At 24.9% G+C, this 22,389-nt stretch overlaps 1 protein-coding gene and 1 long non-coding RNA gene across 4 annotated transcripts in view; one reads left to right on the top strand and one right to left on the bottom strand.

The window, feature by feature from the left end:
• The window catches only part of LOC127287763 (rap guanine nucleotide exchange factor 2-like), a 128,439-nt gene that overhangs the window by 89,068 nt on the left and 16,982 nt on the right, over positions 1–22,389 (bottom strand). For 2 of the 3 annotated variants that reach the window (XM_051314862.1, XM_051314861.1), the window contains exons 2-4: positions 20,484–20,842; positions 17,656–17,783; positions 16,293–16,376 (exon numbers count right to left, since the gene is read on the bottom strand). In XM_051314862.1, the coding sequence (XP_051170819.1) occupies positions 16,293–16,376; positions 17,656–17,783; positions 20,484–20,552 (281 nt within the window). In that variant the 5' untranslated portion in view covers positions 20,553–20,842. Of the gene's footprint in view, positions 1–11,055; positions 11,211–16,292; positions 16,377–17,655; positions 17,784–20,483; positions 20,843–22,389 lie in introns of those variants that run through there. The other variant, XM_051314868.1, reaches the window with a different exon arrangement.
• LOC127287767 (uncharacterized) lies at positions 18,469–19,332 on the top strand. Its single transcript, XR_007843923.1, has 2 exons — positions 18,469–18,670; positions 19,042–19,332. It is a non-coding gene; the product is annotated as an uncharacterized LOC127287767 (long non-coding RNA).

The raw sequence follows: 22,389 nt of genomic DNA, 5'->3' as shown, positions 1-22,389 counted from the left end.
AAGCAACCAAAATTTTTTTTGTTGAATCAAGAAAATTTTGGTTGTCCCAATTAAAATTTAGAACAACAAAAATCCTTTTTTTCTAACTTTGGTTGTGTCAAACAAATTTTGGTTGAGACAATTAAAATTTTGTTGATCCAACAACAAAATTTTGATTGCTTAAATACCAACCAAACGTTTGGTTGTCAATACCAAATCCTTTTTTCAGTGTACCAATTCAAAAAAGAAAGTACTAAAATTTTGTCCAAATTTACAAATGACCGAACAAATAATCGCTGTTGGCACGATTTCCAAAATCCACCAATAACGATTTATTTTTGATAACTTTTTGATTGGTGGATTTTAAAAATCTCGCCAAAATCGATTGTTTTGTTCGGTCATTTAAAATTTCGGACAAATAAAAATTTGACGTTTTTTTAAGAATTATTTTCAATAAAAATTTGTTACATGAGAATTCTGTTAAGTAAAAATTTGTAACTGATTATATTTGAACGAAATAATTTTTTTTTCAGGTGTATTTATATTATTTTTTGATATTTATATGTTATATTTCTATATTCTACTCACGTGTGATGAAAAAATAATGACTGGCAGTTGAACTTACCTGAAACAAAAAAATAAAATACATTTTATTATTTTACATATTTTACATTTATATAGTAAATGTTTGAAAAATATTGGATTCTACAAATATATTTTTTCACAAACATCATAAATTTAATAAAAGAAAACTATTTATCCAACTATTTGGCTCTGAATTTTTGTAAGTCCGTTTAAAATGTTAAATAAAAATAAAACTCGACTTTTTTTTCTCTTTTTTTTTATATATAAAAAATAAAATATTTTATTAATATCTAAAGACGCATATATCGACATTATCAACCCTATTCTTATTTTAAAAATAATTCTATATTTATATATGATTCCAAAGGATATTTTATTAATTTAATAATATATTAATCTTATATCGCACGATAAATATATATATATATATGACGTTTTCATATATATATCTAGAACCATAATATATTTAATAACGTAATACTTTTTAATTTCCAATATTTATTAAATATATTCAAGAAAAGTTTTCAAAATAAAACTTTCACAGCGTGTTTAAAATTTTTCATAAAACTTCTAAATTAATTTTCTCAGAATGTTTATATATCAGAAGAGCGCATGAAATGTAAAACAAGTTTCTTTTGAGTCTAAGGGCAACTACGTGGCGGGAAATTCAAACTAATTTTACATATATATAAAGCATCTTATATAGAGAAGAAGGAAAACAAAAAAAAAAATAAAGAAAATAAACCACGTGAGGCGGAAAAAACGCGTTATATATTGCTAGAGAGCGTCGCATTAAAAAAGTTTCCTCACCGTCAAAAGTTTCCTAACATTTGTCGCAAAACTTTCACGTTCATCGTCTTTGCTTGCTTGCAATTCTTTCCACACGAATGCGAATTCGCAAGTTTTTTTTTTCCTTCTCTTTTCCTTTCAAACTATCGATTTTAGCTCGAAGATTAAACGACAGGAATTTAGTCACTTTTATCAACTTGAAAAAAAATGAAATAAAAAAAAAAGAAACTACTTTCTAAATCTGAATTATATTTTTGAATAATTCAATAGCGCTGTATCGTTCATTAAATGAATTAGTAATCGTTTTGACTAAATTTTAGTCAAAATTGACTAACTGATAGTAGAAAACTACTAATTTATTAAATTTTACTAATTAAAATAAGTAAACTTACTAATTATTAGTTGTTAAGTAATTAGCATTATATTAATTAACAGTTTTCTACTAAAAATTAGTCATTTTTAGTAGTTATTAGTTTAGTAATTTTGACAAAAAATTAGTAGTTTAGTGGTTCAGTAAAATAGTATTTTAGTATTTAGTAGTAACTAACAGTTAGACATTTTTGACTAAAAATTATTAGTTAAGTATTTTCCTCCTTTAGTAATTAGTAATTTAGAAATTAGTAGTTTTCGACTAACAATATTAGTTATTTTCGACTAATAATTAGTTACTAATTCATTTAATAAACGAATCGACGCAGTTAAATAAGTCAAAAGTGACTAATTTACGCACCCAGAGAAATCTTTTATTTACATTTATTTGCCTTAGAGTCTAGTAACTTTTTATTAGTATCAAAATAAAAATTTTATTTACCACAAACAAAAAATGTTACTTACCACAAATAAAATTTCTATTTAAATCAAATAAAATTTACTAGAAACAAATAAAAATTTCTTTGCCTCTGAGACAAACATATTTTCTCTGGGTGCAGATTTAGAGAGTGAAAAATTTCAATTGGATGCATTTCCTCGGAACGAATAATATAACCTTTGAGAACAATTTTAATAAAAAAAAAAACACTAATTTAAAAGTTTTTCCTAGAAATTAAAATTTTAGAACAATTTTAATTCCTAAAAAAAGTAAATAAATAAATTTTGTAACAAAATTTTAAAGTTGAAAATCTGTTCTCTCTCTCTCTCTCTTTATATATAAGTATCAAATAGATTGTGTTATCTCAATCAAGACCCTCTTTCAGAATCCCTAGAGGGTTGTTTGTATAAAGCATATAGAACTTGAAACAGAATGGAAGAAGAAAAAGAAATCCACTTGAAACAAAGCATTTTTCAAGAGTTGAACAATTGGTTTAACTAGCAAAGCGTAAATATTTCTACAAAATCTACATGTCCTTAAGGGCCTTCTGGTCTCGAACCGGCCGCAAATATTGAAGCTATCCTAAATATAAAAAAGGCAGAAAGGATAATAAGCAGAAATATAAGAGAGAGAAAAAAGAATGAGCGCATATCCGTATAATAAAACGTACAACTGGTCCATAAACAATAGAGTGTGCTCGCTCGCGCTTATATATATATATATATATATATATATATATATATATATATATATATATGACCCTTATTATTTACATCCCTGCTTGTATTTTTTTCTATTTTTTTTCATCCACAGTTAATAATATTTTTAATTCAATATAGAAAAAAATATACGTCACTTGACATTTTATTTACATTAATGTATTTTAATTTACATTTTTTTATGTTCTTTTTTGTATTTTTCATTATAGTATATATAGTAATTTTTAAAACTTTATAGATATAGGAAAAATTATTTCGTTCATTTGAAAGTTCAGAATTTTAGGCAAATGTACACTGAGAAAAATGTTTAGTCAGAGCAACCAAAATTTGGTTGGGCCCTACAAAAAAATTTTGTTGGTATTCAGGCAACCAAACTATTTGTTTGAGTCAACCATCAAAATTTGGTTGAGTGTTTTTTGTTGGCATAACAAAAATGTTAGGTTGAGATAACTCTGCGACTTTGTTTCAGCCAACCAAAATTTGGTTACAAGAACCAAAATTGTCTAATCAAACAATTTTTTTGTTGCAAATACTAAATTTTTTTCTCAGTGTATTTTTAAAAAATCCTTTTTTTATTTGTTTAAAAAGAGTGTTTAATCAAATTTAATTTTCAAAATCATCTATGACTGATTTTTTTAAACATAAATCATAAAAAAAAATGAGAGAAAATTTATTCGCTATAAAAAGTTGTGGTGGCATCCGTAAAAAGATTTTATGCAGAAAGCGTGAAAGTTTTATCATTTCTTTGAAGAAGATACATTCAAATACCATAAAGAAATTTGTATTTTATTATTATTATTATTTATGATTATTGTTTATTGATTTAAGCACACGAGCCTATATGTACAAAAACAACAACAAAAGTTCATTATAATTATTATAAAAAAAATTATTTTTTTAACTTGTCTTGGGTTTAATTTTAGAGATAGAGGAAGTTTAACGGTTACCAAGAATCTTACGGTAACGGTAAGAGATATAATATTATATAGTATATATATATTCTGAAGATTATATTATTATATCATGCTTTTTCGTTACGTATGAATATGACACATACAAAAAAAAATGAGAAGCAAAGAATATTTTCCCGCGTGTAAATTAATTTTTACTTGAAGAATCCTTATCGCTTCTTTCAAATGCTTCAAAATTCTATATATAAAGTTGATAGAAACTAAATTTTATATATTTATGAATAAACTCGAGATGAAAATCACAATTTTATATAATCCATTGAAATTTTCCGCATTTACTTTTTTGTGAAAAACAAATTTCCAATTTTTTTGATATAAAGCATATAGGGACGCATATGATTATGTTCTAAAAATCATTAGTCAGAGTTTTCATTTTATGGAAGTTTATTTGTCCTAATTATTTTTGAACCGAATTTTTATTTGTTCGAATTTTCAGTTAACATAATAGGCATATTTTAAGGAATTTTTGTTAAGTAGAATTTCATTGCATAGAATTTTCTTTCAGATGAAGTTTTTATTTGTTCGAATTATTATTTGATATAATTTCTATATAGCCGATTTTTCATACAACAGAATTTTTACTTAACCGAATAATCACTGAAGAGAATTTTTAATTGATAGAACTTTCATTTGTCCGAAATTGCAAATGGCCGAACAAATTATCGACAGCACGATTTTGGCGCGATTTTTAAAATCAACTAATCAGTATAATCACAATTTTATGGATAATTTTTGATTAGTTGATATTAAAAATCGCGCCTATAATCTTTAAGTTTGTTAAATAGTTTATTTCAGCCATTTGCATGGACAAATGAAAATTCTATCAATTAGAAATTCTGTTAAATGATTTTTAGGTTAAGTAAAAATTCTGTAGTATGAATCTATTTTTGAAGTTGATTTTCAAGATGTAAACTGGACAAGGATATAGATTTCTTAAATTCAGCAATATATGTTTAAACGGGGTTTAAGACTTTGTTTTTCAACTTCGCGAAGAGGGGATGAAATACATTTTTAAAAGGATATTGCACTTTATGGTGATATAAATCTTGACCATAAAGAAAACTCGCCAAACAGCTTTGCGCCCAGATGAAAAGAAGAAGGGGGAAAAGAATTTTTGGCGACAAAAATAAGGACCGCGCGCGCGGTGAGATGCCATTTTTGTTCAAAGAGTTCCTCTCATATAGGGTCTCTTTCAGCCTTTTTTTGGCAGCGATATCTTTCCGCAATGCGGTCCATTTATATATCCATTTTTATCCGGACTTTTATATATATATATATATATAAAACGGATAAGAAAAAGATATTGGACTGTATCTCGAATGCACACGCGGTAAAGAACACTTATATATACATATATATGCGCTACAACATTGTTGTATATATAGTAACATCTTTGAATTTCCAATCACGTGTGTCACGTTAGATAAAGCTGCGTAAAATGTATATATATAGTTCAAATGAAAAGAAAAAAAAAATGGAAAGAAAAATATAAAAATTTCCCATGGTCGATTTCTCTAATTCATACACGGAGCCATTTTTATGGTTGACATATACAATTCTTAGCCACACCCATATTTGGTAATTATTATTATTATTATTATTGTTATTATTATAATTATGAAACAATAAATAGATTCTAAATAAACTGGAATATATATAGTATAGAGTATTCCTTCCTGGCGGTCTCTGCTGAAGTTGAGGGAGCACCTACGGAATGCACTCGATAGCCTTGGCTCGTACAACGGGTTTAAGGTGCAGAGAATCTCAACGTAGGACGGAAAAGTCTTGACCGAGATGCACTCAACATATATATGTAACTTGATGAAAATTATTCATCATATTTTTGATAAGCCAATTTTTCCTTTCAATAAAATAAACTTGTTGTGTTACATATCATTTGAATTATATTATTGGCATTATCTTAAATATATACGCATATTACTTAATTATAATAATTAATCAAATAAATATATTACAACGCAGATTGTAATTTTGAATATTAAATTTCGATTTTATATATATAAACGCATATAGTAGCAAAATTGTTATAGGTTATAGTAAATTTATATGTGACGATTAACGATGAAAGTGACCTTAGCTGCAAAAAAAATTTTTAGATTATGTTTAGTGTTAATTTTACTTTGATTTAATGTTCATTTTTAATTATAAGCCGATTTTCACCGATAAATTTAATACACCGAGGAGGTTAAATGCAGTAGATATATTCTGCGTCTGCGCAGAAGTAAACGTTATGCGCAGGCGCAGAATATATTTACAGCCTCTCGGAGGATTAAATTTAACCCGCACAGTGAAAACGACGTCTGTAAAATCAATTTTTATTTTGGATCTAATGAAGATTTAAACTTTGTAATAAAAGTTGATGCTTTTTGTGTATGAAAGTCACAAACATAACCTCAAATTTTTGTGTAGCTAATGTTAGCATCACATTATATATAATGTAGCATATATTTTGACTGGAAAAATCAGCGAATTTTAATTTATTTTTTACAATTTTGTGAAAAAGAAGCAAAAAAAAAAATTGTTTCCTGTTATATCTTGAATCAATATTAATTTAATTTTGATTAATGACAAAATTGTCACACGGTTTCAAAAAGGTAATTATAGAGCAGTGTTTTATATATATATATATATATATATATATAAAATAGAAGGTAAAAACGAACAGCAAATGAAAGAAACGAGGTAACAATCCAATTAACCAATCCAAAGCACGCATAGCTTTTTCAAAGAACTTTCCGCGGATACCTTTTGATTGGCTTAAAACCGCATACCCTTTTACGGTTTTTTTTGTACATTATATATATATAAGAGAATGAAACGACCTTAGCGGGACCGATCGACGACTCGTGCCGAGGACTTTTTTGCAGATCCGCATTCGCCTTTCCACTGTTCACTTTATTGACATACTTCTGCGGTTTGAAAAGAGAGAGAAAAAAAAGGAAAAGAAAATTCACGATGGATTACCTATTCTGTCGTATCACTATATTCCAGGGTCGTTGTATATATACCTATATATAAGTTTTGTTCAGGAACTGAATCTCATCAGTATTCCTTGTTTTCATTTCCAATAAAAAGAGACTTGGACAAAAACATTTAGTAGAAAAATTATATTTATTTGGAAAAAATAATCTCTTATGAAAAAAAATTATGAAATTATAACGGTCTTTTTTTTTATTCTCATATAATAAAAGAGAACCCTTTGTATATAATTTTGCGTAAATAATGGATCATGCGCGTGTCAAGCATAAGGTCAAAACCCATGAAGAGTGTTCTTAGCGAAACAATCGTGTGTTTGTAAAAAAAAAGGACTAACACACAACCCCATATGTTTACACAACAGAAGGCACATTCGACAACCCCATCATTTTTTTTTTTAGTATTATATTAAAAGTCCCTCCATTAACACCAGTTCTGGTAAATAGGGGATCGTATATCGCATTAAAATTTTGTTTCATGAATAATAAGGACAACAACAAAAAGTTTTAACCCAAAAGAAACGAAAAAATTTTTCGCAATTTTTGACTTGACCTATACAGCATCCAAAATGGACCAACAAATTTCGAAATTTTAAATTTTTTAAGTAAAATCTCGAGAATAGGTTATACCAAAATCTATACAAAAACTGTAGGACTTTTTTGATAGGACCAACAGCATCCAACATACAATGGACCAAAAATTGAAATTAAAAATTTTAGTGTATTTTTATTTTCTAAATTTTTAGACAAGGAAAAATATAAACTATATATGTATAATATGGGAATATAGTCGTATGTGTGGCAAACTAATACCAAGAAAATGATCAATTCCTGCGTGTATACACAAAATAAATATATACGCGTGATTTTCTTTTTTGCGAGGTCGCAAGATAAAATTGACTATATGCTCCTGGTTCATTTGAACGATAGGAAATCGATAAATTACGACGTGTACGTGATCAGGAAAATGAGATATACTTAGATATAGTCAGAGAGGGGTTATATAGTGGAGATGACGAAGCCAAAGAGAAAATGTGTCCCAGAATGTCCACTGATCCGACGAGATTGTCCTTCCGTAAATTTCATCCCAGAATAATCAATTGAAAAGCATATCTAAGATATCAAGCTTCATTTTTTTTTAATCTCATATATCAAATCTTTTTTATTTTTCTATATAGACTCTCGATCTGAATATAAGACAATTTAAAAGAACAATAGAAATTAAAACAAAGAAATTCCTATAACTTTTTGGAAGAAATTTCTATTTGAATCTTCAATCAATTGTAGAAATGCGTTAAAAAAAAAATTAAATTTAGATCGTGGGAAAGTAAAATAATTATACAAAAATAAAAACCATTTGGATTACTTAAATCAGTTAAAAGACTCAATAATCTTTCTCTCTATATATATAGTTTCATAATTGAATAACGCAAAACCGTCTATTAATCAAATAAACCAGCGGCGAATCAATTCCCCTTTCCTTTTTTAATTCTCTTGTCTGCAAACCCCAATATTTAATCTTCTCATGTATAGTTTAAGGGTTCGACGACTGTCTCTCACATTAGTCATATATATAAATTGCAATTTTTATAAACTCATCGAGTGATGCGCTCACGCGGTAAAAAAAATCTAAACTGAAAAAAATTTATTTAATTCAAATAATCCGTTATCAAATAAATATTTACTTAAACCAAATAATTTTTGAAACCAAATAATTGAATTATAAATAAACTGTATTTGAACCAATAATTTCTGTATTTAAAACAAATACCATTTCAAATAATAATTTATTTTATAATAGTAAAGTAACTGATTAATTGAATCAAATAAATTTTTTTTTTTAGTGTAATGTAAACAATTAACTCACATTTTTCTATTGTTATTGCCACAAAATTGTAAAAATAAAAATAATAATAATAAGTATAATAAAATAATTATAATAGTAATAATAATATTAATAATACAGTGGAACCTCGCTTATCCGAACCCCTGTTATCTGAACCGTAGAAGCATTTTATCCGAACTTCTGTTATCCGAACTGATGTTTTTGCCTTTCTGAATCTTAAAATTTAATATTTTTTCAGTTTTAAAATTTCATCACTCGAATTTCGCTAAAAAAAAAAAAGAATAGATTCAATTTCCAAAGCAAAATAACAAAATTTATTCCAAAGAAATCTTTAAAAATTCGTTTTTTATTTTATTAATGTTTTTAACAAAATATAATATATTTGAATTAAATAAACGTACACGTAAAAAACTCTTCACCTGGAAAAGCGATAAGTTTCTTTGGAACAGCGATGTATTTCTCTAGAATAGCGAAAACTTTCGCTGTTTTAGAGAAACATATCGCTGATTTAGGTGAAGATTTTTTTCCGTGTATATATTTGTCTCAGAGCCTACTATACCCCATTTATTTGGCGTAAATAACATTTTTTATTTAAATCAAATAAATCATTTCTCTGGTTGTGAAATTTCTATTATCCGAACCCGATACCTAGGTTAGTTCGGATAATCGAGGTCCTATTGTAATAATAATAATAATAATAATAATAATAAAAATAAAAAAAATATAATAATAATAATATATTAAATAAGAATATTTTGTTATAATTTCATTAACAATTTTATTTGTTTGTGAAAGAAATATTGGTTCAATCTTTTGAATTTTAATAACAATTTATGTTAAATGAGAGGACCGACTTATAAATTTAAAAAAAAATTGAATTTTCACTTATTCATATATATTTTATACAAAGAGTTATTGAGGTATAGATATATGTCAGAACGTGATCTGAGAGAACGACAAAACGTCACGTGTATGAAAACACGTGACTAAAGTGATGATTAGTGACGACAAATGATACCTGCCAAAATGTTTCTTTGATGTGTGTGTGTGTGGCTTCTTTATATCATTTTTATATTGCGCAAACAAAATAAAAATGTAAATAAAAACTTTTGGTTTTCATTTAATTAATCAAATTATTATTGATTTTTTTAGAGAAATTATTTTTTAATCAAATTAATATATATTTATCTATAACTATATGATTTCACGATTTATATATAAAAATAATTAACATTCAAGTTGCAAAGTATTACTAAAAGGAAAGCAAACTTTCCATTCAATAACAACAATGTAGAAAAGAAAGTGTTAAAAATTATAAAATGCATTATATGACGATAAAATATAGAAAAAAAAAATATATATATACAATATATAATTTAAGATAAATATTCAAATTTCAGAATAAATATTTAAATTATTTGAAAATATTTTATGGGGAAAAAAATAAGAAAATAGAATTTCACTCAAAAAAAAAAAAATTCAAATATAAAAAAAAGGAAAAATAAATGAAAAGAGATATATTTTCTAAAAAATTTTGGTATGCTTGAAAACATTTCTTTTTTTTTTATATTTATATAAAAGAGGACTTTTTACGTCAAATGAATAGCATCATGTATATATAGCTTTTTTGTGGACCGCAGCTATATATTGTCCTTGAAAGAAAATGATCGATGATATTTCAGACCTTTTAAAAGATGAAACTTTTATATTCTTTTACAATCAAACATTTCGGTAATTTTAAATTATATAATATGCGAAAAAAGTTGTTTTTAGCGAAAAAAAAAATTTATGTCCTTAATATAAAAAAATATTATTTATAAATATAAAATTAAATTTCTATTAAAAATATTATTATTATATATTAATATTAAATAATATTATATTTATTATAATAAATAATAAATAAATAATTACACGGAAACAGCGAAAGTTAAATTTTTTTATTATTATTATTATTATTATTATTATTACTATTATTATACATTAAAAAATTATATATATATATATATAAATAAAATTTTAATTTTTAGTTTTTATAAAGAAAAAAGTTTAATTCAAAGAAAATTAAATCAAATTTCAAAAAATATTAACTTCTTTATCATTATATTCATCACAGGAATAAATGATATTAAAAAAGACATGTTACAATATTTCCCCTATTAAATTATAAATCATATTTTCCTCGTTAAATTAAATTTTCCCTAGGGGCTATTATAACCAAGCGGAAAATTCGCCAACTTAATAAAAACACTTGATTCAATTTTCCTAAAGTATTCTTCAAATAATAATAATAATTTTACTCTAAAAGGGAACTATGTAAAAAAAAAATTAACAGAGGAAGGTAAAGCAATTTTCATCTCACCGGTCATCCTGAGTGACAGTGATGTCTGGTGGGGGAGGGGGAAGAGAGGCACCGTCCGTAGCATCCAGTTTGCCGGCTTTTTTTCACCCCCTATATATATATATATATTTGTTGTTGTTTTCTGTGTCTCTCTCTCTCTCTTTCGAAAGTTCAAAAAAAAAAAAACTGTCCCTTCGATCAACTTTTCACCAACCAATCATTTTTTTTTTCAAATCAAAACAGTTTTTTTTCACTTTTTTTTTTCTGTATTCCAATCGTCGACAATTAATTTCTCACTCCTCGTTTCGTTTAAATGAAACTCAACACTCTTTTCTCTACACTAGAAATTTTGATGTTGAAATTTCCGTTCATTTAAACGTTTAATTCCGGCTTCATTTCTGAATAATGTTTTTCACTTTTTCGATAAAAAAAAATGTTCATTGGAATTTTTTTTTATTTTCAAATAAATCTTTACTGAAAACATTATTCTTCTTTATTTATATTTAAAAATTAATAACTAATTTCTAAAATAATTTTTTTTTATTGAAAATTATTGTTATTCATATTATTACAATTATTTATTATTATTATTATTTATTAATTAATATCATTATTTTTTGTATCCATTGTTGTTGATTGTAATTTAATTTTTTATTATTAAATTATTATTATTATTTATTCTTATATTATTTTTATTATTTTTTATTATTATTAATTATTATTATTCCCTTGATTAAATTGTTTATTTCCGAGTTTTATTCACAATATATGAAAACATATAGTGAGTGAATAGACAATATCCAAGATTGTTTTCCGTTTTGTAGCAGGTGAAAGCGACTCGAAGACTATTCGAGGGCCGTAGTTGTATTAATAATGTGGAGAGACTTTTGTACATATATATCTATACATATATATATAGGAGAGTCAAGTATGTACTTATAATAAAGTGCATAAATACTCTTGCGTATATCGATGCATGTTCATAAGCTTTATATGCACTTTATATTCCACGGGTCACTGGTTCCAATTTTTCGAATACAATTTTACTTTTGCAAAACAAGTTCCACTTTTTTTCTTCATAACCTCTTTTTATCGTCTCGATTTCTTCATTTTAATAATTTTTTCCCTCTTGCATTAATCAATCATTTTCTTTTTTTTTCTCACACAATTCACTCATTAAAAATGTTTGCCACTTTGTTTTATTCACTGTATATAGAATAATTTTTAAGTGGAAAAAATATTATGTCTTGGAATTTTTCTGTTAATTTAAATATGCTGATTTGATGTAATTTTATAAAGACACATACACTATGAGAATATATTCTAAAGTCGTCATTCTCTTTTACATATATTCACATAAGGGATCGGCATTTTTTTTTTCAAAAAAATTGTCTGGATAAAAAATAAAAATTGATTTTTTAAAAAAAAAGGGATATTATTTTTAGGGAAAAATTGGTATTTAAAGTGAGATTGGAATGCAATTTGAAATTAATTGTTAAAGAACTCGCCGCTCACCAGTTCCGGCAATATATTCGAGAAGACTGGAAGTCTCTCGGGAGGTGAGGCTTGCCTCTCTCTCTCTCTCTCACTCTCCCACTCTCTGTCTCTGTTTTTCTCTCTCTTCTTTCTGGGTTTTCTCTCTCTCTCTCACGCGAAATGCATGTCTCTTTTTCTCTCATACTTATATAAAATCACTGTTGCGTTCTCTCTTTGCCTCTCTTTAAAGCCACCAACAGTGGCGTAAAGATGGTTTGGCTTCAAAGGGTTAAAATTGTTCTCGCTGTGTATATACGATATTAAATTTATATTAATAGTTTTTAAAAATAGTTTTCAAAACATATTTGCAAAGTTGTGCTTAAAATTAATACTTTTTTTCTCCATCGAACTTTCACATTAAAGAGGGGTAATTTAAATTTTTACCTTTATTTTCAATTTTTGCGTATAAAAAAAAAAAAAAAAAAAATTGCATAAGGATAATTAATTTTCAATATCTACTTTTATGTAAAGTGAAAATAAATTCATTTTTGATTAAAATAATCTGTTACAATAATTATCAAATAAATATTTATTTGGTATAAATAATTATTATTTCTATCAAATAATAATTATTTGCAACAAATAATTATTATTTCGATGAAAATAATTAATAATTATTATTATTGTATATCAAATAATTATTATTTGTCTCAATTATTATTACATATATCGAATAATTATTTTTTGTAACAAATAATTATTATTTGTATCAATTAATTGTTTCTTGTAACAAATAATTATTTTTTTCAATAAATAATTATTATTTGTATTATAAGGAAAGAAAAATAATCAAATTATTATTTGTATTAATTAATTGTTTTTTGTAATATAAATTATTATTATTTTTGTATCAAATAATTACTTTTTCTAAGGAATAATTATTATTTGTATCAATTAATTTTTTTTTAACAAATAACTATTATTTGTATAAAATAATTATTTTTTATAACAAAAAATAATAATTAATTAAATTACAAATTTTTTTTTGTAACAATTTATTATTTGTATCAATAAAAAATTTTTAATCAATTAAAAAAATTAATATATTTATTATTGATTCGGAAACAGTTTGTTTGATTCAAATAAAAATTATCCTTACATTAAATAAATATTTATTTGTTAAAAGTAACGGATTATTTGAATCAAATAAATTTTTTTTCAGTATTAAAAATTTTTTTCTACTTTGGATTGTCAAAAAATATATCTTGTCAAATTAAAAACCAAATTATTTAAATTTTTTAAATTAGAAAATTGGTTTAAAAAAATTTTTTAAATGGTTTTTAAAAAATTTAATGGAATTTTTAATTACTATTTTATTTAATTTCAAAGTATGGAAACAATTCACTGATATAAATTCTTTAAATTTTTTTTAAAAAAAGTTTTTTAAAACAGGAAAAAAGAGATGTTCATTTTTTACATATACAGTTTAGTAAAAATTCTTGTGTGAAAAAGTGAACCTCAAAATAGAATATACCACTTTTTTTCCTAATATGTTTAACATTTTTTTTGTCCGGAAATAACAAATTTTCATGATATCAAAACAAAGTTGTTTTATAAGATAAAGATTTGAGGGCAAAGGCCATTTGTGGTCAAGGTTACGCCATTGTTACCACCACTATTCTCCTTTCTCTGGTATATTATAGCTCTTATTTCTCATCTCTATCCGACTTTTCTGATTTCACGTATATGTATCTTTATCTAGCTTTTATTTATATTCTTTTCCCCTTGGGGGAATATTGTCAGCAAATTTCGAGGGAGGTTTCATAAAAAAAAAAATTTCAATATTTATATAAAAAAGTTGGAAACAAATCAAGAAATATATATATATATATATATGATAACACAATATCTATGGTAAACATATAAATGTGAATGCACTTTGAGTATTCAGGTACAGACATACGATAATGTGAATATACAGGTATTCGCGAATCGCCACGCCTAACGTTCACCATCGAAATTTTATATGCACTTTTCGTAACTCTTATCTACGTGTGTTTTTCATTTTTATAAAATGTAAATAATATTTATTCATTTTTTTTATTTATAATTATTTATTTTTTTATATATTTTATTTATTTTTTTATTATATTTATTTCTTTTTATTCATTGTATTTTTTATTTTTTTATATTTATTTTTAATATAAATGCTTAAAATTAATGTTTAAATCCTAAGAAACGAAACTTTCCTCTAACGTACGTGAATGGTCTATTGGTTAGTAGCTTGGATTTCGAAACGGGAGACCCGGGTTCGATTCTTCGCACCTAGGAATTTTTTCTGCTCTTAAAACCTATTTCATTAATTTAATATTCGTTTTTTCAAATAATTTTAAAATATAAATTTACAACAAACAAATAAAATATGCATAATACATAACTTGAAAATTATGTAAAGTTATGATAACAAACATTCACTCTCATCAGTGTCTGTTATAAAATATATATATGAAAATCACAGAAAGCGAGAGAAAAAGAGAGAGAGAGAAAGAGAAAAGAACACATACACCTAGTCATTGAACGGATCTCCCTCTTTGAAGTCTCGATTCACTCGTTACTGGTTAAAACGAGAGAATAATTCGCGGTATTTCCTTATCGGCCCCTGAGGAATGCAAGAGAAACGCACTCTTTATAAGTTGGCAAGATGGGATAGAAAACATGTCCATGGTCCTTATAGCGTTCACGATGCAACCGTCAATGTGTGTGCTACTTTAAAATCAATGCCATGGGCAATTTTATATTGAAACAAGTTTAAAAACTGGAATATCTCAAAATGATAACTCGCAAGTCATTGATTATAAAAAAAAAAAAATTGTTTTTTTTTTTTTAAATATGTCTGTCTGTATATGTAGGTCAATTTTTTCCCTCCATTAATATTATTATTAAATTAATATTTATGCCATTTTTACACATTCTCAATGAGAAAATGTATTTTCGAAGAATTAAGAATATTTTCTAATATAGCAATATTTTTTTAATTACTATAAGAATATTTTTAAATTCTCACTGAATGGTATTTTTTAATTTCAAATTTCTCATTTAAAGAATATATCATAACAATAATAAAAATAAAAACAATTTATAATAATAATAATAATAATAATAAAAATAATAACAATTTATAATAATAATAATAATGTGAATTGAATTTTATTATAAAATAGGAGATAAACTGATAAATGATCTCGAAAAATAAATGCACAGAGATATTTATAAATAGAATTCTATACGTCATTGGGGTGCGCTTTACCCTTTAGGAAATGTATATTAAAAATCCCACGGATATGAAACATATATATCGTGCAAGAAGATTGTCTTTTCCTACGATTACCATTTGCAAAAGACCTTTACGAATGAAGCACACACTCGCGCGGAAAAAATGACTTTTTTGTATATTCTTTATATCGATTTAGTACAGTGAAAAAAAAAATTTATTTGATTCAAATAATCGATTATTTGACTATTAAATAAATATTTATTTGAACTAAATAAATTTTGAAACTAAAATAATTGAATTAAATAAACTGTATTTGAACCAATAATTTTTTTATTTGATACAAATAAATATTTATTTATTAGTCAAAAAAACCAATTATTTGAATCAAATAATTTTTTTTTTTTTAAATTATTTTAAAATTCTCCCTTAAAAAAATATAAATTTTTTTCCTCATGTGCGGCCATATAATTTTGATATAGGAGAAACAATATATTAAATGGTTCCTTACCTTGAGCGGGGTAGAAACATGGAACCATCGATGAACACGGAACCAGAGAGAAGAATGTACCAGTTGGTTGCAAGTTCGCCAGTGCTGAAAGCAGTTGTTCTGTGATTTATAATGTGCAATAAGAGAGAAAAAAAAATAGAGAGTCTCTTTTCGCTTCTCTTTCTTCGTCATTTGTCTTGCACGATCGTTTTCGTATATATATCGGAACACGATCGTTTTTTTATCTCGATTTTTTTTTTTTGGCAAGTGCACCAAAGAAAATCTACAATTATTTTACAATATTTATGAAATTGAAATAATTCAATTCTTTTTTGGAAACATTTTATGAAATTCGTACAATGAATATTTACATTGAGAGAAAATTTATTTATTTACTATAATTTTAAAGGCAAATTCAATTTCATGAAAATTAAATATTAAAGAATATTTGCACAAATATTTAATTGAATTAATTATTCATAAATTATTGTAAAATATTATCCATATTTATTTATTTATTAATAAATATTTATTCAGTTATTAGTAAATATTTATTTGTTTGAAATAGATTTTAAATGCTTCAAATAGATTTTATTTGTTTTAAATAGATTTTATTTGTTACAAATGAATTTTATTTGCTTTGAATAGAAATTTCATTTGCGCTAAACAAATTTAAAAAATTCCAAACCATTAAAAATGTTATTAGAATCAGAGAGAAATATATTTTTATTCGATTTAAAATAAATTTTATTTATCTTAAATATTGATAATTAATTTTGATAAATAATATTAATTTTATATATAGAAAAAGGAAAATTATTCTTAAAAATTTGAAAGAGCAAAATTCAAATTGTAATTATTTACAAAAATGTTAAAAAGTACTATGAGCGATATCTATGCGCTGCGTTTGAAAACTAAAACTCTTTCTGTTTGATATCAATTACCAACTCTGCTGTTAACTTGTTACTGACGGTAGGTAACAAAAATGGTCGGTAATGTAGTTTTGTTTCCAACAATGATAACATAGATTTCTACGTCTGCATTGAGGCGCCATCCGTAGAAGAATGTGAAAATAATTTAAAATAGCACGTGGACATTGTGATTATTTACTTTTTTTTATTATCTAAAACATGTTTCAAGTATTTTTATATTTACTCAGAGAAAATTGCAGGAAAAAAAACGATTTTTTTCAAATAAAAACATGAAATTAATTTTTTTTTAAATTAAAAATTTTGTAAATTTAACTTTAGTAAATTTTCAATTTATTTAAATTAAATTTAGTAAATATTAAATTTAATTAAATTAAATTTAATTTTTAAACATGAGTTTAGATTATTTTCACAAAATAAAATTTTAATGTATACTAAAAAAAAATGTCACTTACTAGTAAAGAACATGATTGGCATGATGTCTCTCGTAACGAACTATTTTGCAAAGACCACGAAGAACGGAATCCCTACAGGGTCGTAACGCCTCCAGTCCCAGCAAACCGTAATAAATGATCTGTAAATCCTGAAACAAAAGAAGAACAAACAAAGACTTAAAACATGATACACAAAACTTAATTACAATTCACTGAAAAAAAAAAAATGTCTTTCTCTCCACTAATCGTTTCGGAGTACAATCGAAGTTACCGAATCGGAACCCTCACGATTACACTCGAATTTTTTTTAAATCAAAACTCTATTAAATTTAGATGTTCTATATACAATTCAAATAATAATCGGTTACTTAACAATAATCGAATATTTACTTGTATAATAAATTATTTAATATATAAATAAATATTTATTTGATAATAGTCAAATAACCAATTATTTGAACCAAATAAATTTTTATTTCAGAGAAAAAAAAATTTATAACAAAATTTATTATAAGAAAAAAGTTTAATTGATTAAAAACTATTTTATGACTTTTTTTATGTTATAAAAAAAGGTTTTATTTACAATTTTATTCAATTTTTTTTTTTTTTTTTAAATTTTTATAGAACTTTCTCCAAACTTTATTACATGTACTTTAAACCTCAATATTTCTCTTTGACTGTTATTTGAACTAAAATATTGTATATATATTTTGCAAAAATATTACGATTTTTTCTTTTTAACTATAAAAAAAATGTAATTACTGTCGAAATTAAACGTCTGTATATGTAGTACATTTATCGAAATAATTATTTTCAGATAGCATCGAATATAGTTTGCGGTTAAATGTCAGGTTTGCTTTATAACGTCGCGTGGTACAGGACGATCGAAAGTACAGCTATATAGTGGCATAAAATACTAAGGTGGCATGGCTAGTTGTTGCTTAGCTTGCATGTAATAGTACACAGAATGCAAGAATCAAAGAGGCATATATATATATATACATTACACCATAGCAGAAACTTTACTTCAATATACGTATGTCACCATATAAACTATAAAATATCCTTTGCTTATCAATTTATTTCCTTTTAAAAAATATACTATTATTTTTCACTCTATAATTATTCAACATTGTAATTCATACTTGATAAGAGAAACCTAACAGAAAAAAAGTTGTTTCTTTAATAATTATTTAATTCACTTTTTTTTGTTTTAGTATTTACTCTTTTTTTTACAAAAATACGTCAGATGTTAATAAAATAATAAATTCCAATTCAATATAAAATAAAAATTTTAATTAAAAAATGCCGTCATTTTTGCCTCTTTGATAATATTTATATGTTTATAAACAAATTTTAATTCAGAAATGAAAAGATGAGAGTCACGTGACCGACTTTTTTTTGTAGGTCTCAAAATGGAACGTCCGCTTGGGCCCGCTAAGAATTCCGGACGACCTTGACGATGAGATAGAATCTCACCTTTGCAGTCACGACACAGAAAATCCCTCTATATAGATTTATTCAAATTTAAATTCACAATTTTTAAAGATCCAACTAATAATGTGTCTCAATCTCAAATGATTATAATAGACAATTATTGATAAGAAAAATTAACATCTGGTTTATAATAAAAATTAAATATATGTATTCATTGTATTTTCTAGTTAATAGAGAATAAACGATTGGTTGCAATTACCATTTTGTTAGTAAGAGTATTTTTGCTAATTTATATTAATTATTGTTACCATTTAATATTAGTCAGCCTAACCATTTAGTTAGTAAGGTAACTAATTAACCCTTTGAGGACAATTGTTGCTTTCAGGGAACAATTTTTTTGTTATTTTAAGCATAAGATCCTTGTTTTTTAAAACTAAATATGTTTTTCATTTAGTCTAATTTTCCCATTCTAAACTCTGGTTTTGAGACAAATAACCTTACTTAATTTCGCTGAAAAACTTATTTAAAAATCAAAAATCGCGATTATTTAAGAAATAATTTGGTCCTCAAAGAGTTAAATAGTTATTACAAGAAACTAATTAGTTAAACTATTAAAATAGTTATTTCAACAAATAAAAATAGTATAAATTAGCAGCAGTATAGTTTACTATAACTAAATAACTAATTAACTAAAAGAGAAATAAAAATAATTTTTTTTAAATATATATATATTTCTATAATTATTTTTAAATATTTTGTATATTTTTTATTTTCTATTTTTTTATCTTTGTTATTGGTCTTAAAAGGAAATCATTAATTTGAAAACTCTCATCAAATTAGTAGAAGGTGTTTAGCGCCATATAGTGAAGGACGTGAAAAACGATGGGTACACAAAAAATACTTTCATTGTCACACGAAAAATACCGTTATAGAAGAGACATCATCAAGGGAGTTTGAATATATATTCTTGGTTTGAAAGACCTTGTTTCAGTAATCGCCTTTCAAACTTTGTGTGTGTCCTTCTTAAATATATTCTCTTCAGGTTAAATCAGAAAGTTATATAGAGGAAGCGAGAGAGGTTTTAAAGATCGTTTTTTATTTCTTCTATATACCGAAAAACAAATTACAGTCTAAAACTATTCCATTATATATAAAAAAAACAAATTTTAATTAATTTTTTTAATCCACCCGCAAACTTTGGTCTTTAAATCAAGTTTTTATAAAATACAAAAAAGTGATTTCATATAATTTTTCATGCAAACGAATATTTTTTTAAAAATCCATAAACATTTGGAACATCAGCATCCGTTGAAATTAACAATTTAAAAAGTTTGTTTACTTTTCAAAATTAACTTTTGAAATTAAAACAAAAAAAAAAAATGCTAATAATATAAAAAGAATTTTTCATTTACCTGAAGTGTTCTTCGATCTGGATCACGGCAGAGAGCCCGAATTAAATGTTGATCCAAATATTCCGTCATAATCGTTAAAATCCAACGACAATAATTAATGGATCATCAGCTTGTACGTGTGATTTATCACGCGAAACTTTCCGAACCATTGTAACAAACAAAAGATTTCACATTTCTTCTTCTTCTTCTTTTTCCTTTTCAATTTCCACAAACAAAAATCAAAATTGAAGCATACATTGAAATTTTACAATTGGCAAGAATTTTCATGTCCCGCCATAGTAAATATATTTAATTTGATTTTTGTAAAACACTTTCACATATATTTGACATCACTTTTGTGTTTGATTGTTGATCGATTCCTGTAACAAGAAAAACAAATTTCAATTAATAAACATAGAAAATAATAAGTGAAAATTTTATAAATAAATGAAAAACAAGTGTCGGACGTAATTTAAAATTTTTTATGAATAAAAATTATTTGATTCAAATAATATAGGTTTGTATATTAAATAAATATTTATATAAAATTTTTTATTTAAATCAAATAAACTGTATTTGAAACAAATAGAGACTCAAAACTTTTTTTTTTAATCTGTTCTTCAGGCGGACATTATAATAATATTCTAAATTTTTAGAATGTAAATTAATCATTTTTTCTGTTCTACATTTTTAGGTATAAACGTTCTTAATTCTTGTTATTTTGAATTAAAATTTTAATACCGCATGTAATTTTCCATTTCAACCTCGATTAAATCTAGAATATCAAGATATTATATTGATTTCAATTTCTATTATAAAGGTGAATCACCACGGAGCTGAAAATGATATCCCATCGAAATTGAAATCAATATACCATCAGTTACAGAAAATTTTAATTTAAAAACAAAATATAGAAATAACAATATTTATAATAAAAAAAAATATTTACAATATATATATATATTGAATTGTGTGGTTTAATATATCGATGTGGTTATTATCAATAACTCTCGATAGATGAACAATTTAATCGTTGAACTTGTGCGGACACGCAGGTAAACCGTTGCGAGGAAACAATATTACAATATCGATCAAACCCAAAGGTACAAGGGTCGAATAAAAAATGTCTATCTTGTTATAAAAAAAAAAACCTGCTCTCATAACGAGAAAAAACTTTTTTATTTATTGAAAGAAACAAAACAAAACAAATATTAATCTTAAATCGAAATCAACCACGAAATTAATAATGCAAAATGAAATGACTAACAAAAAATGTTTACTCCAATATTTGTATGTAATAAAATATTCTTTTATAATTTCCACATCAAAACCTTTTTTTTCCAGTAAATTTGAAAATACAAAAGATAATACTAAAACAATGGGAGAAAAGCTGATCTTTCTAAAGATAAGGGCTAGGGGAAAATCTTATGGAATTGGATGCTGGAGAACCAATGGTTCTTCATGGGTTCATCACCCGACCTTGGATAAATGACGTCACGCAAACCACATACCTAACTACCTTGGAAGCAACGAGTCGAGGTCGTCAGAGTACTTAGACGTGCGCGAGTACATCGACCAATCCATATAAATTTTTACATCAAAATTATTAAGAATGAAATTCTATTATATTCATCTCTTATAATAGATCTTTCTTATATTTCAACTCTCTAAATTTGAATTAGTTAAAAATAACTAGATAGCAAAAAAGTCAGATTTAATTATTAATATTTCTATACACTGAGAAAAATATGCTATTGAATCAATAGCATTTCTGCCAAAGGTATAACAATTATTGATTCAAATGCTTTAGAATCTATAAAATATTTTACAAATTTTATAGCATATTCTTTTGAATCAATAATTTTTATACCTTTGGCAAAAATGCTCCTGATTCAATAGCATATTTTTCTCAGTGTACTAAACTTTT

The sequence above is a fragment of the Leptopilina boulardi genome, unplaced genomic scaffold (assembly GCF_019393585.1).
Source record: "Leptopilina boulardi isolate dan_hultmark-lab unplaced genomic scaffold, ZJU_Lbou_2.1 LbouV2_372, whole genome shotgun sequence".
In the NCBI taxonomy this organism is placed as follows: domain Eukaryota; kingdom Metazoa; phylum Arthropoda; class Insecta; order Hymenoptera; family Figitidae; genus Leptopilina; species Leptopilina boulardi.
The sequence above is the reverse complement of the archived record's forward strand: the minus strand, read 5'-3'. Positions and strand labels throughout refer to the sequence as shown.